At 49.1% G+C, this 12297-nt stretch overlaps 2 protein-coding genes across 2 annotated transcripts; both read right to left on the reverse strand.

Annotated features, from left to right (window-relative positions):
* Window positions 1-239: 239 nt before the first annotated feature.
* LOC103180613 (cytochrome P450 2D15-like) lies at window positions 240-6163 on the reverse strand. Its single transcript, XM_042346038.1, has 9 exons — window positions 5729-6163; window positions 4780-4948; window positions 4099-4251; window positions 2838-2998; window positions 2439-2612; window positions 1893-2034; window positions 1391-1578; window positions 1153-1294; window positions 240-738 (listed from the first exon to the last, which is right to left on the reverse strand). Exons 1-9 carry the CDS (start codon window positions 5936-5938, stop codon window positions 557-559), a joined length of 1521 nt encoding a protein of 506 aa, XP_042201972.1. The 5' UTR covers window positions 5939-6163; the 3' UTR covers window positions 240-556.
* A 1225-nt stretch (window positions 6164-7388) lies between these two features.
* On the reverse strand, window positions 7389-8327 carry LOC103180701 (microtubule-associated protein RP/EB family member 1-like). The gene is made up of 2 exons (XM_042346039.1): window positions 7814-8327; window positions 7389-7723 (listed from the first exon to the last, which is right to left on the reverse strand). The coding sequence occupies exons 1-2, from the start codon at window positions 8325-8327 to the stop codon at window positions 7389-7391; spliced, it is 849 nt and encodes a 282-aa protein (XP_042201973.1).
* Between the last annotated feature and the right edge of the window lie 3970 nt (window positions 8328-12297).

Genomic DNA, 12297 nt, shown 5'->3' on the forward strand with positions numbered 1-12297 from the left:
CACTGGACAGTGTACAGCATTTCAGACCTGAGGTGGGGTCAGGGGAGGGAGAAGGGAGGGGAGGGGGAGAGGGGGTGGCCGATGGCATAGTCGAAGAGGAGGGTCTTGAGGCGAGACTTGATGGAGGATAAGGAGGGGGTGAGGCAGAGTGATGCGGGGATGGAGTAACCATGGTGTGTGTCTCCAAACGCCGTTCGCCACTGAGTGGCACTGAATTAAAAACAAGGAGCGATGTTTACTACAGTTTAAACAAAATAGTTTATACTTTTATTTCCAGATGTGTGAAATTCGTTTTTTTCAGCCCATTTTATTACACGGACTTTGCTCTGTTTGCAGCGATTTATAGCAAAGGTCGATTCATAAATGATTCTGCAACTCCCGACGTCAAACATAAGTGTTGTCATTATTTACCTGACGATGTTAATCACTACGTCAGCCAGTCCTTCCGAATTCAACACACAACTACGTTAATCACAGGTCAGTGACAGGCTCTATCCTGTGTGACAGTCCAGGCTGTTAATAATGCAGAACACAGCGATGAACAGGAGCTCCGAGTTTATCTGAGTCGAACACAGAGCTGGAATGGCATTGGGCTGCGGGTGATCCCATATTTGGTGCGGGTGTAGCTGGGTTTGGGCTCGTTCTCCGGCAGGAAGAATGTGAATCGTTGGAGCAAGGAAGTGAAGAACAGGAAGAGTTCCATCTTCGCCAACTGCTCCCCCAGGCACACGCGAGGCCCTGCGGGGGGGAATAACACAGACAACAAATTATAACATATTATATATATTAAATTATATTATAAATTATAATAATCCTTGCATTCGATATAGTGCTTGATCATGTCTTCGAGATGTCTCACAGCACTTCACAGAATATATTGTAAAGTGTAGTGACTGAGTATTTTATGAGTGTAAACACTCCTGTGAATTGCACACAGCAGTGTCCCCCGAACAGTCATGGTGTAGTTTGAGTGAACCACAACCTTCTGACTCAAGAGGTGAGATCGCTACCAACTGAGCCGGGCTGGCATCTGAGCCGCCCAACACCTTGGGACATCCTCCCGATGTGAGAGGTGCATGTTGTTGTTATTATCAAAGCAACATAAAGCCGCCATGTTGTAGCTCCCGCTCTCGCTCTCGTGCGCTGTGTTACCTGCAGAGAAGGGGATGAAGGCTTCCGGCTTCACAAACCGCCCACTGTCGTTAAGGAAATGACCCGGATTAAACTCGTGCGGCTTCGCCCAAAATTTGGGATCGTAGAGGGCGGAGGAGAGGTTTGGTATAACCATCGTTCCCTGTGGAAACAGAAACGTTAGCCCAGGAGGTGACTGGAAAAACTTTACCTTCCGACATGAGAGGCGCTATATCATTGTAATGTCACCCAGAGCCACCTTTGGAATGGAGAACCCCATGATCTCTGTATCTCTGGACGTCTCATGTGGCAATGAGTTTGGGACAATGCTTCCGAAGCGTTGGGTTTCGTGGATGACAGCGTTGGTGAATGCCATCGTCTTCTGGTTCCCCAGAGCCGGCTTCCTCTCCGTCCCGATCACTTGGTCAATCTCTTCCTGGACCTTCTCTGCAGTGGGGAAGAAAATTGGCCACTGATTACACACTTTGTAGTTGACAGTAGGGAAACACCCCATGTCCATCGCATGGATTTAGAAAGACTGGAAACAGCACGGGAACAGAAAATAGAAAGAAATCCTTGCATTTCATACAGCGCTGGATCAGGTCATTGACATGTCTCAAAGTGCTTCACAGGATATACTGTAAAGTGGAGTGACTGGTGTATTATGTGGACGAAACGCGTCAGCCGATCGCCTTTCTCGACTCCCATACGTAGGGGACCCCCCCCACCTAGTAACGCCACAGCCAGATGGGAATCCTTACCCTGGATATCGGGGAATAAGACCATGAAGAGCAGCCCCCAACGGAGGGTGGTGGAGGTGGTCTCGGTACCGGCTCCGAAGAGATCCAGGGTTGTGCTGTACAGGCTGGTCTCAGTGAAGCTCGTATTGGGAGTCGCCTTCATCTGCAGGTGAACTCAAGACAGTCAGTGCCAGAAACAACATTGTAAAGCAATCAGAATCACAATACAGTCAATTCCTGATAACTCACACAATATACAATCAGTTCACTTTACAGTATATTAAAGTCTGGTACACTGTATGTTTTCGTAGGCGAAACAACTGGTGTGGGTGTATGTTTGGACTACAACGACAACAGCAACAACAAAATTACATTTGTAAATCGCCTTTCACGTCAGGAGGACATCCCAATTATATTTCACGTTGGGAGGACAGGCTAATACTCTCAAGTATTAGATTGTTGGGAAGCAGAGTGTAAAGGATTTACTTAACACAAAAGTGTTAGGGATTGAGAATCATTAGAACAACAACATCATCATCATCTAACAAATCTTCCGGTCAGTGTTACCTTCTCACACTCCACTAAGAAGGCGTCAATGAAGTCTCTTGGCTCGTTGGGATCCCAAACTTCCTTGTGCTCAGCGACTATTTCCTGGATAAACTCAACCATCTTCTTTTGGTTCTCAAAGATTCTGCGATGGGGCCCAGGGAGGCCGTCAATAAAGGGGAACATGTTCACCAACTGCAACAGACGGACAGACAGTCAGTCAATCAGTCAGACAGACAGACAAACAGATAGACGACAGACAGACAAACAGACCAACTGGTGAAACCAACTCTATATTAGGTGGTTGGTGAGTCAGTGAGTGCCTGGAGGGCAGCGGTTTAAGAGTTTTAACCGTAGAGAGGTTAGCATATTAGAGATTTAACCTCTTATACTATTGTTGTCCAATCGACTCTGCCTTACCTTAGCCCAAAATCCAGCCTCCAGCACCACGCTCTCATCAATTAACTCTAGTAGATGAAGGAATTTTTTATCCTGGTAGTCGAAACGATCCCCAAAAATGAGGGAGCAGATGATATTGGAAGCAGCGTTGTTTATTCTGAAATGTGGGTCAAAAGGGTGACCTAATATAGGGAAATGGACAGCAATCAGCTATCACACCATCACAATTATAATATAGGAACATGGGAACAGGAGGAGGCCATTCAGCCCCCTCCAACCTGTTCTGCCATTCTATTAGATCATGGCTGATTTGTACCTCAACTCCATATAATAATAATAATAATCCTTGCATTTGATGCAGCGCCTTATCAAGTCTTTGAGACGTCTCAAAGCGCTTCACAGGATATACTGTAAAGAGAACTGACTGGGTATTTTGTGGGCGAGATGTGGCAGTTAATTGCGCACAGCAGTGGGATTATGACCCCCGGAAAGCGATCCACCAATCAACTAACAACCGGGTTCCTACTTACTGCAAGGTGAACAGTAGGTGTGTGGACTAAGGAAACTTGCCTCTCCCAGAAATCGAACCCGGGTCCTCTCGCTTGCGAGGCGAGCGTACTAACCACTATGCTATGGGACACTAATGTGTAGGATGAAGAGGACCCTTTCAGCCCATCTGATCTCCCCCATTCCCCCACCCCCATCACAGCGTCCTGGCCCCAGCTTCCTGGCATCCCCTCTCCCAGCTGTTAATTATCCTCCGAGATAAACACACACACCACGGCTGTACTTTCCATTTGTAAACTCTGACCCATTGCCTCTTGTTTTGCTGACTCAACGACGCCTAAAGTTACGAACCGTTCCAAGTTATGAACACTTTGACCCCTTTTTGTATAGTTTGGACGGTATATCGATCACATGTTGCTGATTGTCTGCTTTAAGGGTCTGAATCACTCTGTGTAACTCCACATCTAAGAGGGAAAGAGAGTCGCGTTCTCAGACTAAGTCTCTGTGATGTCTAACATTTGCCTGAAAACAGCGGCGGACTGGCGATACGGTAAGTGGGGAAATCTCCCAAACCCCATAATTCGCCCCCCCCCCAACCCCATATTTCGCTCCCGAGCGATTGGCTACCAAGCACCACCCACCCCCATGCCCCCCGCCCCCGACACCACCATGAAGCGGAGCCCCTATTTTACATCCCAATCCCGAATCCTTTCAGTCGGTCGCTGTCAGAAAGTTACAGGGTAACGAGGAGGTGAATTCCCTGGTAATTTCTCACCAATCTCGGCTTCGAATTCATCGTTTAAAAAGCTCGCCTCCTCCACGATTCGGGCCTCCAGAGAGTTCTTCCCCAACCCAAAGTTCTTCAGCGTGGAGAGAGCAAACCTCCTTTGATCCCGCCACCACTTGCCGAACCTTGCAAAGAGAATGCCTGCAAACAGCGTTGGGAGGGGGACAGGTTGGCAAACTTCTGACTCAAAGAAAAGAGGGTTCTAACGGCTTCCATCGCAAGACACGGTTTATATCTATCTAAATGCTGTGCAACTGCAAACTGCTGTTGCTGCACACGGGAAGAAGGTCGGAGTTGGGAGAAATCCCTGTGTGGTTAAAAGGGACGTTGATTAAATCACGCACATAATAATAATAATCCTTGCATTTGATACATCGCCTTATCGTGTCAAAGTGCTTCAGAGAATTATATTGTGAAGTGGACTGACTGGGTATATTTTGTGGGCAAAATACAGCAGCCAATTGCGCACAGTGGTGTCCTACTAACAGTCGTGGATTGAGTGACCAAATTATTCATATTATTTATTTTTCAAGGGATTATTATCCCCTGGAAAGTGATCCACCAATCGACCGAGGCGAGCGCGAAAACCACTGCACGACAGGACTCCTGTAGGGTGAAGAGGGGGTGTTGTCGTTCGGAGAAGTGAGCGGGGAAGCATGCGATAGTTACCTTCCCCAAACAGCTTCCCATATTTTTCATAGATGGGAAGGATCGGTCGATCGGACGTATCTTCCGATTTCTTCACCAGACCCTCCTTGATGGTCTCGTAGCCGTTCAGCACCACCACATCCGTCCACCCGAACTGCAGACTGAATATGTTGCCGTATTGACTGCAGAGCTTTGGATGAACAACAACAACGAATTACATTTACAACGCATTAGGGGTAGGAGGGCGGCCGAAGGCACGTTCACAGAGGAAGGACGTGAGATGGACCTTGAAGGAGGTGAGAGAGGGGGTGAGGTGGAAGGATTTGGGGATGTAGTTCCAGTGGATGGGGGAGGAACAGCTGAAGACCCGACTGACAATGGTGGGCCGGGCAGGACGGGGGACATGGGAGTAGGTCAGTACCCGCCGAGCGGAGAGGTTGATCTGGTGGTAAGAGGTTGCAGAGGTAGGGTTGTACACCAGATCATTGATGAGATCTCCTGCCAGTTTGGCTTGGGTGTTTAGCACTCTCTCTCTCTCTTTCTTTAGTGTTTAATTTTTTAGGCGGTTGGAGGTTCAAGTCACTACACTTTCCAGTAAAATCCTGCAAAGAGCTTTGAGATGTCCACCTGACGGAAAACACGATGTTCTAAATGTAAGGATTGTTATTATTATTATTAAAAGCAAATAGCCTGAAAGTTAAGCTGGAAGAGTGAATGAGCCTCTAAATTCCCACATTTATTTTCACCAGAATACACGGACCTCCACTGTAATATCATTCTGTCCAAAAGTTACAATGAAAGATCAGTTCTAGACGTGGGTGTGTCCCCATGTCACTAAAAAGACAGAGAGTGAAATTGAATGCAATGAAAGAAAGCAGCAGGAACCACAGAAATCAACCCAACTCTGGACAATAATAGAGACAAAGAGACCCTTTAACCATAGAGCTCTCAGTGACGCCCAGCTCTTTACCTTTTCAAACGATGTGGAAGGATTGTCGTTGCTGACGTGAAAAACACTCCCGATGAAAGGCAGCGTCCAGGGTCCCGGGGGATAGTTGATGCACTTTTGTCTCCTCTTCATGAAGTCAAAGACCAGAGCAAAGACTGTGCAGAACACGGCCAGTAAAGTGACTCTGTCAAAGCCTGGGATCAGGAACTGAGGGACAGTCAGGAACGCCATGTTTCCCAGCGAGACTGGCTGTGTCTGTCTGACTGCCAGAGTGCAGAGAACAAAACTCAAGGCAGGCGGGACTTCCTAAGATTAGATCAGGACTGGAGCAGTGTCTGGAAACTAGTTTGTAATGTTTATCTTTGCTGTACACACTTTAGTCATGTACAAATAAATGTGGTTACGTAACCCACAACTGTTTGTGGGATCCTGCCCCGTGACCACAAAATACACAGTCAATCCACTTTACAGCATATTCTGTGTTGCACTTTGAGACGTCACAATGAGTTGATAAGGTGCTGTGTCAAATGCAAGGATCGTTATTATTATAACTGCAATCCTCTTCCCAACAACAATTTGCATTTGCACGGTCTTAAACCACATCCAGCAATGTCAGCCTGAGGCTGAGCTGTTGGCACTCTCACCCCTGAGTCATAAGGTTGGGGTTCAAGCCCCTATATTGGGGGTCTGTGAGCTCACGGTCCGATGCTGTCTGCTGAGCTGGTGGTGGGGGGGGGGGGGGGCAGTGTTTGTGTGTATGTGGGGGGGGGGAGGAAGGAAATATTTGCACCACGTCCCCAATTTTAATAAGGTTAAATTCCAATCGTGCTTAATCAGCTGCTTGTTATTTCAATCATATTTTACTGCTGTACGTCATAGGAGTGCAGAGGTATTGCACTGCTCCACCATCACCAGCAGATGGTAACCAAACACTTCCTATCGCTCACAGGACACTGCAGGACCCGATGCAGCGAGCGAGCGCCTCATCAGGTCATCAACACGTCTCAAAGCGCTTCACAGGGCGTAGTGTGAAGTGTAAACGCTGTGAGTTTTGTGGGCGAAACGCGGCAGCGAATTGCACTCGACGGGGTCCGACAATGCAGCACAAACCTCACCCCCCCACCGCCACCCAATCCCCAGCACTTGCATGGGAGCGTCATCTCAAGACTATGTGATTCCAAGTCCCGAGGTGTGTGTGTGTGTGTTTTGAGGGTGTGGGTGGGGGGGGGGGGATCAGGCTTAATCCCATACGTTATTCGGTCCACACTGCCGCAAACAAACCAGATGTTGGCGTCCACTCAAGTCAAAGGGGAACCCAAAACATCTGCAAGAGTAAAGGGAAAGGAAGAAAAGAATGCACTTACAAACAGGAAAGGAGACTAAGCCACTCTTTAATTTTGCTTACAACTAACAAGTGTACAAAAAAAGTCTCTTATGGTTTCACAGAAAATGAGAGGGGGTGGGGGGGTGGGGGGGAGGAGAGGGGAGGAGGGGAGGGGGTCGTCTTTTCCCCCCAACACCCCCTATCCCCCATTCCTCTGCCCGTCTCTGCACAAAATTGCAACATCATATCAGGAAAGCCTGGGTCATGTTTTATTCTTCTCCCCCCCCGCCTCCCCCCCAACCACCAACACCCCCCCACCCCCCACCACTCTTTCCCCACCTCCCCACCGCTATTTCTTCAATACTCCTCCTGTTCATGTTCGTCCGGTCGCTGCTCGCTCGTGCTGTCGGGTTGAGCGAAGGTGTCGCCCACGCTGTACAGCACCTTCTCCACCTGCTGGATGACCGTGTGGCTGTCCGCCTGGTTCTCCTGGCAGATCACCTCGATGCCCCTCAACTTCCCAAAGTAAAAGTCTCTCTCCTTCTCCAGCTCCTCCAGCGCCACTTTCAGCGTCTTCACCTCTTCGGCCAGCTCGGCGGCTTGTGTGTCCCCGTTGCCCGCCATGCCTGGCCGCTCCCGGTTCCCGCCTCCCCCCCGCGTGACCCCCATCTTAGCGGGCGTCGGAGCCATAGCTTTGGAGACCACAACGCCCTTCGACCTGGACAGGTGGGTCCCGGACGAAGTGGACTTGAGCAGGGTCTTCCTGTCCGGTACGGCTAGACCGCCAACTCCCCGGCTCCCGTCGGTGCTGAGGGTCTTCTTGGGCTTGTTGAAGACGGTTGTGTCCTGGTGATTGAGGTGGTGCAGACCGGTGGGCGTTGGAGGAGGCCCCGTGTCCTGGCCTTGACGAGCCAGCAGCGGCTCATACTCCCTCCCGTTGTAGTTGGCGTCAAAGAACCTCTTGAACCACTGCACAAACTCAAAGTTGTCCTGGAACTTGCCCTTGACCAGCTTGTCCACCGGGATGATCTTCTCCACCCCCGTCTTCTTGAAGGCCAACTGCAGCAGCTTGAAGTTGTGGATGAACTCGTGCTCCAGCTTGGCTTGGAACTTGACCTTCTTGAGACCAATGCAACCAGGGAACATCATATCCATCAGCTGACAGTAGGCAGCGCCCGAGCAAAGCTGCTCCGTCCTGGTGTAAGCCACCCGCAGGGCGTCATTGACCCAAGCCAACATCTCGTGGCGGCTCAGGTTGTCATTGGTCGCCGAGGGGCAGTGAACGTTAACCGCCATCACCTTGGGCCTTGTCTTTGGTTTCCTCTAAGCCCCAGGCTGGTTGGTCCCTACTCCGCTTATTTATGTACAGATTATAAATATATATATTTATACAGTAAATACTAAAAAAAAATTCCCCTCTTGTTATTAAACTTGTCGGCCGCCTGTCTTTCCTTCCCCTGTCCCTCTCCCCCTCTCCCCCACCCCTTTCACCCCGGGCTGTTTAAACTGTAATAGCCATGATGTAGCCGTGAGGTCACAATAAGCCCCCCAGAGAGATGTGCTCACTCACTCGCGCCCTAACCGGTTGTTTTTTATACATACGTATAATATATATATATATATATAGGTATTGGTTCAAATCGAAACAACCTTAAACTGGGTTCCAACACACACGGAATCCGTACCGTGCTTGTTTTAAGGAATTTTCTTCCAAGGAGAAATCTGTTCAGGGGGACGCAGAGCCTGTCACGGGGATGGGCTTCCGCATCTGTCAGACACCCGGCTGATCGGGGGGATGGGTTTCCGTGCGTGTCAGACACCCAACTGATCACAGTGATGGGTTTCCGTGCGTGTCAGACACCCGGCTGATCAAGGTGATGGGTTTCCGTGTGTGCCAGACACCCGGCTGATCAAGGTGATGGGTTTCCGTGTGTGCCAGACACCCGGCTGATCAAGGTGATGGGTTTCCGTGCGTGCCAGACACCCGGCTGATCAAGGTGATGGGTTTCCGTGCGTGTCAGACACCCGGCTGATCAAGGTGATGGGTTTCCGTGCGTGTCAGACACCCGGCTGATCAAGGTGATGGGTTTCCGTGTGTGCCAGACACCCGGCTGATCAAGGTGATGGGTTTCCGTGTGTGTCAGACACCCCGCAAAAACAGTATGAAAGCGGGGTTTGGCAGGTGTTGGGGTTTGTAACTTTGCCAGATAAACGCCTGCGGGTCAACGAAACCTCAGCCAATCGAGTAAATCGACACTAAGATTTCACATAATGGCATTCCACACAGTCGGGGCGTTGCAATAACTGGAACCTTTCCAGTACACAGGTCAGAGGCCTGCTCTCTCTCTCTCTCTCCACATTTATGCGTATTAGCGAGGATAACTGAGCCGAGGGCACATCATTGGACTGCACACAGTGGGCTCGAGCAGAGATTCCAGAATTAATGAAGGAACGCAAGACTTTCACTGAAACCTTGGGCAATTGGACAGGCTCGAGCTGCGGTTTCGTGTCTCACCGTATGTGTCAGCCTGTGGCTCAGTCGGTAGTGCTCTCTCTCACCTCGGAGTCAGAAGGTTGTGGGTTCAATCTCCACACACATACACAAATCTTGTCTCCATGCATCTTCAGCCTTTAAATACCTATATGTACAGCCTGTTTTATATATGTGTGTATATATACATGCAATAATATTACTATTATTATACTGACCCTTGGTTTCTCTTTGTGTGTGTTGAGATTGTCACTCACCCAGCAACACAAAGACTCTATTTGCCCTTGAGAATTCCCCCAATTCCTCTGCTCAGCGGCTCAAGTTAACATTGACACCCGAGAAGAAAAATGCTTCTGAACGGGGAATGGCGCACTCACTCACTCACGATAGTACTCTGTGCTGTGTTACTGACCTGTGCAGTTTAGTTACTCGCTCGTTGTTCAGAAGTGACTTCTCCGGGAGGTTAGTTGAAAGGAATTGGAGAGGGGTGGGGGGGTGATCCCACAGTCAAAGAGGAAAGTCTTTAGGGGCAATTGAAATACTAATATTACTACTAATAATCCTTGCAGTTGTTATAGGTTTCTGCGTCTGGAGGACGCCTCAAATCACTTCCCAGGATTTACCATCACATGGAGTGACTTTATCTGGGGGGGCAAACGCAGTTGCCCAATGACACACAGCAACATCCTGCAAACAGCCTCGAAACAAGTGACCAATTTCATTTGGGGTGTTCGGGGGGCGGGGGCGACTGTTGGGACAGGATGTTGAGAGAGCAAAACTCTCCTCTTTTCGAATAGCGCCACGGGATCTTGTAACGTTCACCTGAACAGGCACAGACCGGACCTCGAGTGGGAAAGAACGAGTGGGTGGGTGGGGTGGGGGGAGCAAGGCGGGGGGAATGAGGCAGTGAGCTTCCATCGGTACAGGGCGTAGTGACCTAAGGCTCAGCTCCCGATGTGGAATGGTCAGCCGGGACTTACTTCCCTCTTGCAATAGTGCTTCGAGAGCAGAAAAAGATGCAGTAAGGGTTAAAGCTTTCCCTTTGAAAACAACGAGGGTTGGGCTGAGCAGATACTGTAGCAAACAGGTTGCTTTCTTAGCCAGAATTAGCTGTGTTGCACTCTCCCTTGGGCTCTGTACAACTGACTTACTAACTGGCAGATTTCCTCTGTTATCGTGGAGCCCAGCTGCCGAGTGATAAACAGCACGCCTCACATTATACGGTCCTCACAACACTCTAGCGCACACGCATTTGCGTTAACCACAAAAAACTCGCACACTGCACTGCAACGACGACAGCAATTTGCAGTTATCCTTCGGATGAGACGTTAAACCGAGCTCTCCGTCTGCCTGTTCACGTGGCCGGTCAAAGTTAAAAGATCCTGAGGCGCTAATCGAAAAGAGAAGAGTTTCTCTCCGGTATCCTGGCCAACAATCTCCCAAATCAAATCGTTCATTTACTCCGTGGCTGTTTGTGGGATGTTGAGGTGCGCAAACTGGCTGCTGTGTTTCACCCACAAAATACACAAGTCAATCCACTTTACACTATATCTTGTGAAGCGCTCTGAGACGTCCTTCCGACAAATGCAAGGATGATTATTATGTGGGGTAAATATGGTCAGGTTGGGGGGGGGGGGGGGGGAGGGGGAGAGGAAGGAGCGACATCTCTCGGGTAGGAAACAGAGAGAATTTCAGGGCAATGTGCCGGGAGCTCTAAAGTCCAGATAAACGAGGGTAAATTGGGTGCTCAGCTTTTAACGTCTGAATACGAACAATAAGGAGCTTTGACAATAGCTGAGAGAGTCAGAGAAGGTTACAGTGCGGAGAGAGAACGCCAAACTAACCACTTCCACAGCTGTTAATATATCAGCGTTGCTCACCCCCCGGCCGACAAGCTCCCCCACCCCAACACAGTTGTTATTACAAGAACGGCTGAGATTTATCGCACGGACGTTAAAGGAAAACAATAGGAGAGAGTTTTTAAAACAGAAAGCGACATAAATCATCCCCGCACTTCAGGTAATGGGAGTCACGAAGTAAGGGTGGTCCAGGGGGAAATATTAAAGTCCAAAGATTTTTTGCGCTGTTCATCTCTTCAAAATCTGCTATTGAATAACCTGAGGTTTGATCCCTCCATCTCCCTCTCTCTGGTTTATGCTCCTCTAAGGCAGGCTATTGGTATGAGTGCCAGATCTTTAACATCCAGCTGAAAAGGCAGACGAGGACCTCGGTTAAACATCTCACCTAAAAGGTCGGCACCTCCAACAATGCAGCCCCGTCTCCCCCAGCCCCAAACTTTGAGCTTAGGATAAGTAACATATAACCTTCAGGAGAAGGAGTGAGGGGCGAGGGGGAAGTGAGAGAGGAGAAAGCGAAAAAAGTGTGCAACAGAGGGAAAGACAAAGCTTCCGAACTTTTCCACTTCCTTGAATTTGCACACCTGTCTCCGCAAAAGCAGAAGTGAAATGCAAGAATGATTTAGGGGTCGGTGTGTCTGTATCAAAAACCTGTTGCCCCGTCAGCATGGACCGTGCTTACCTTCTTCTTAATTCCTGCCTCGTAACATGTGTACTTATGGTTTTGGCGAATATATTTAGCCCTTCACTTACCCAGGTGCATTGATCCACCCTGGTTGCTGCCGCCACTTAATAGTAATAATACTAATCCTCGCATTTGATGTAGCACCTCATCACGTCTCAGAACGCTTCACAGGATATACTGTCAAGTGAATTGATTGTGTATTTTGTGGATGAAATATGGAACCGAGACAGCGCA

The sequence above is a fragment of the Callorhinchus milii genome, unplaced genomic scaffold (assembly GCF_018977255.1).
Source record: "Callorhinchus milii isolate IMCB2004 unplaced genomic scaffold, IMCB_Cmil_1.0 Scaffold259, whole genome shotgun sequence".
Classification (NCBI taxonomy): domain Eukaryota; kingdom Metazoa; phylum Chordata; class Chondrichthyes; order Chimaeriformes; family Callorhinchidae; genus Callorhinchus; species Callorhinchus milii.

Excerpts from the sequence above, each read along its gene's own strand:
- LOC103180613 (XM_042346038.1), bottom strand. The coding sequence starts at position 5,938 with ATGGCGTTCCTGACTGTCCCTCAGTTCCTGATCCCAGGCTTTGACAGA. Across the intron at positions 2,035-2,438 it reads TCTTAGTGGAGTGTGAGAAG|ATGAAGGCGACTCCCAATAC; the intron begins GTAACACTGACC and ends GTTCACCTGCAG. Across the intron at positions 739-1,152 it reads CTTCATCCCCTTCTCTGCAG|GGCCTCGCGTGTGCCTGGGG; the intron begins GTAACACAGCGC and ends TCCCCCCCGCAG.
- LOC103180701 (XM_042346039.1), bottom strand. The coding sequence starts at position 8,327 with ATGGCGGTTAACGTTCACTGCCCCTCGGCGACCAATGACAACCTGAGC. Across the intron at positions 7,724-7,813 it reads CGGGAGCCGGGGAGTTGGCG|CTATGGCTCCGACGCCCGCT; the intron begins GTCTAGCCGTAC and ends TGGTCTCCAAAG.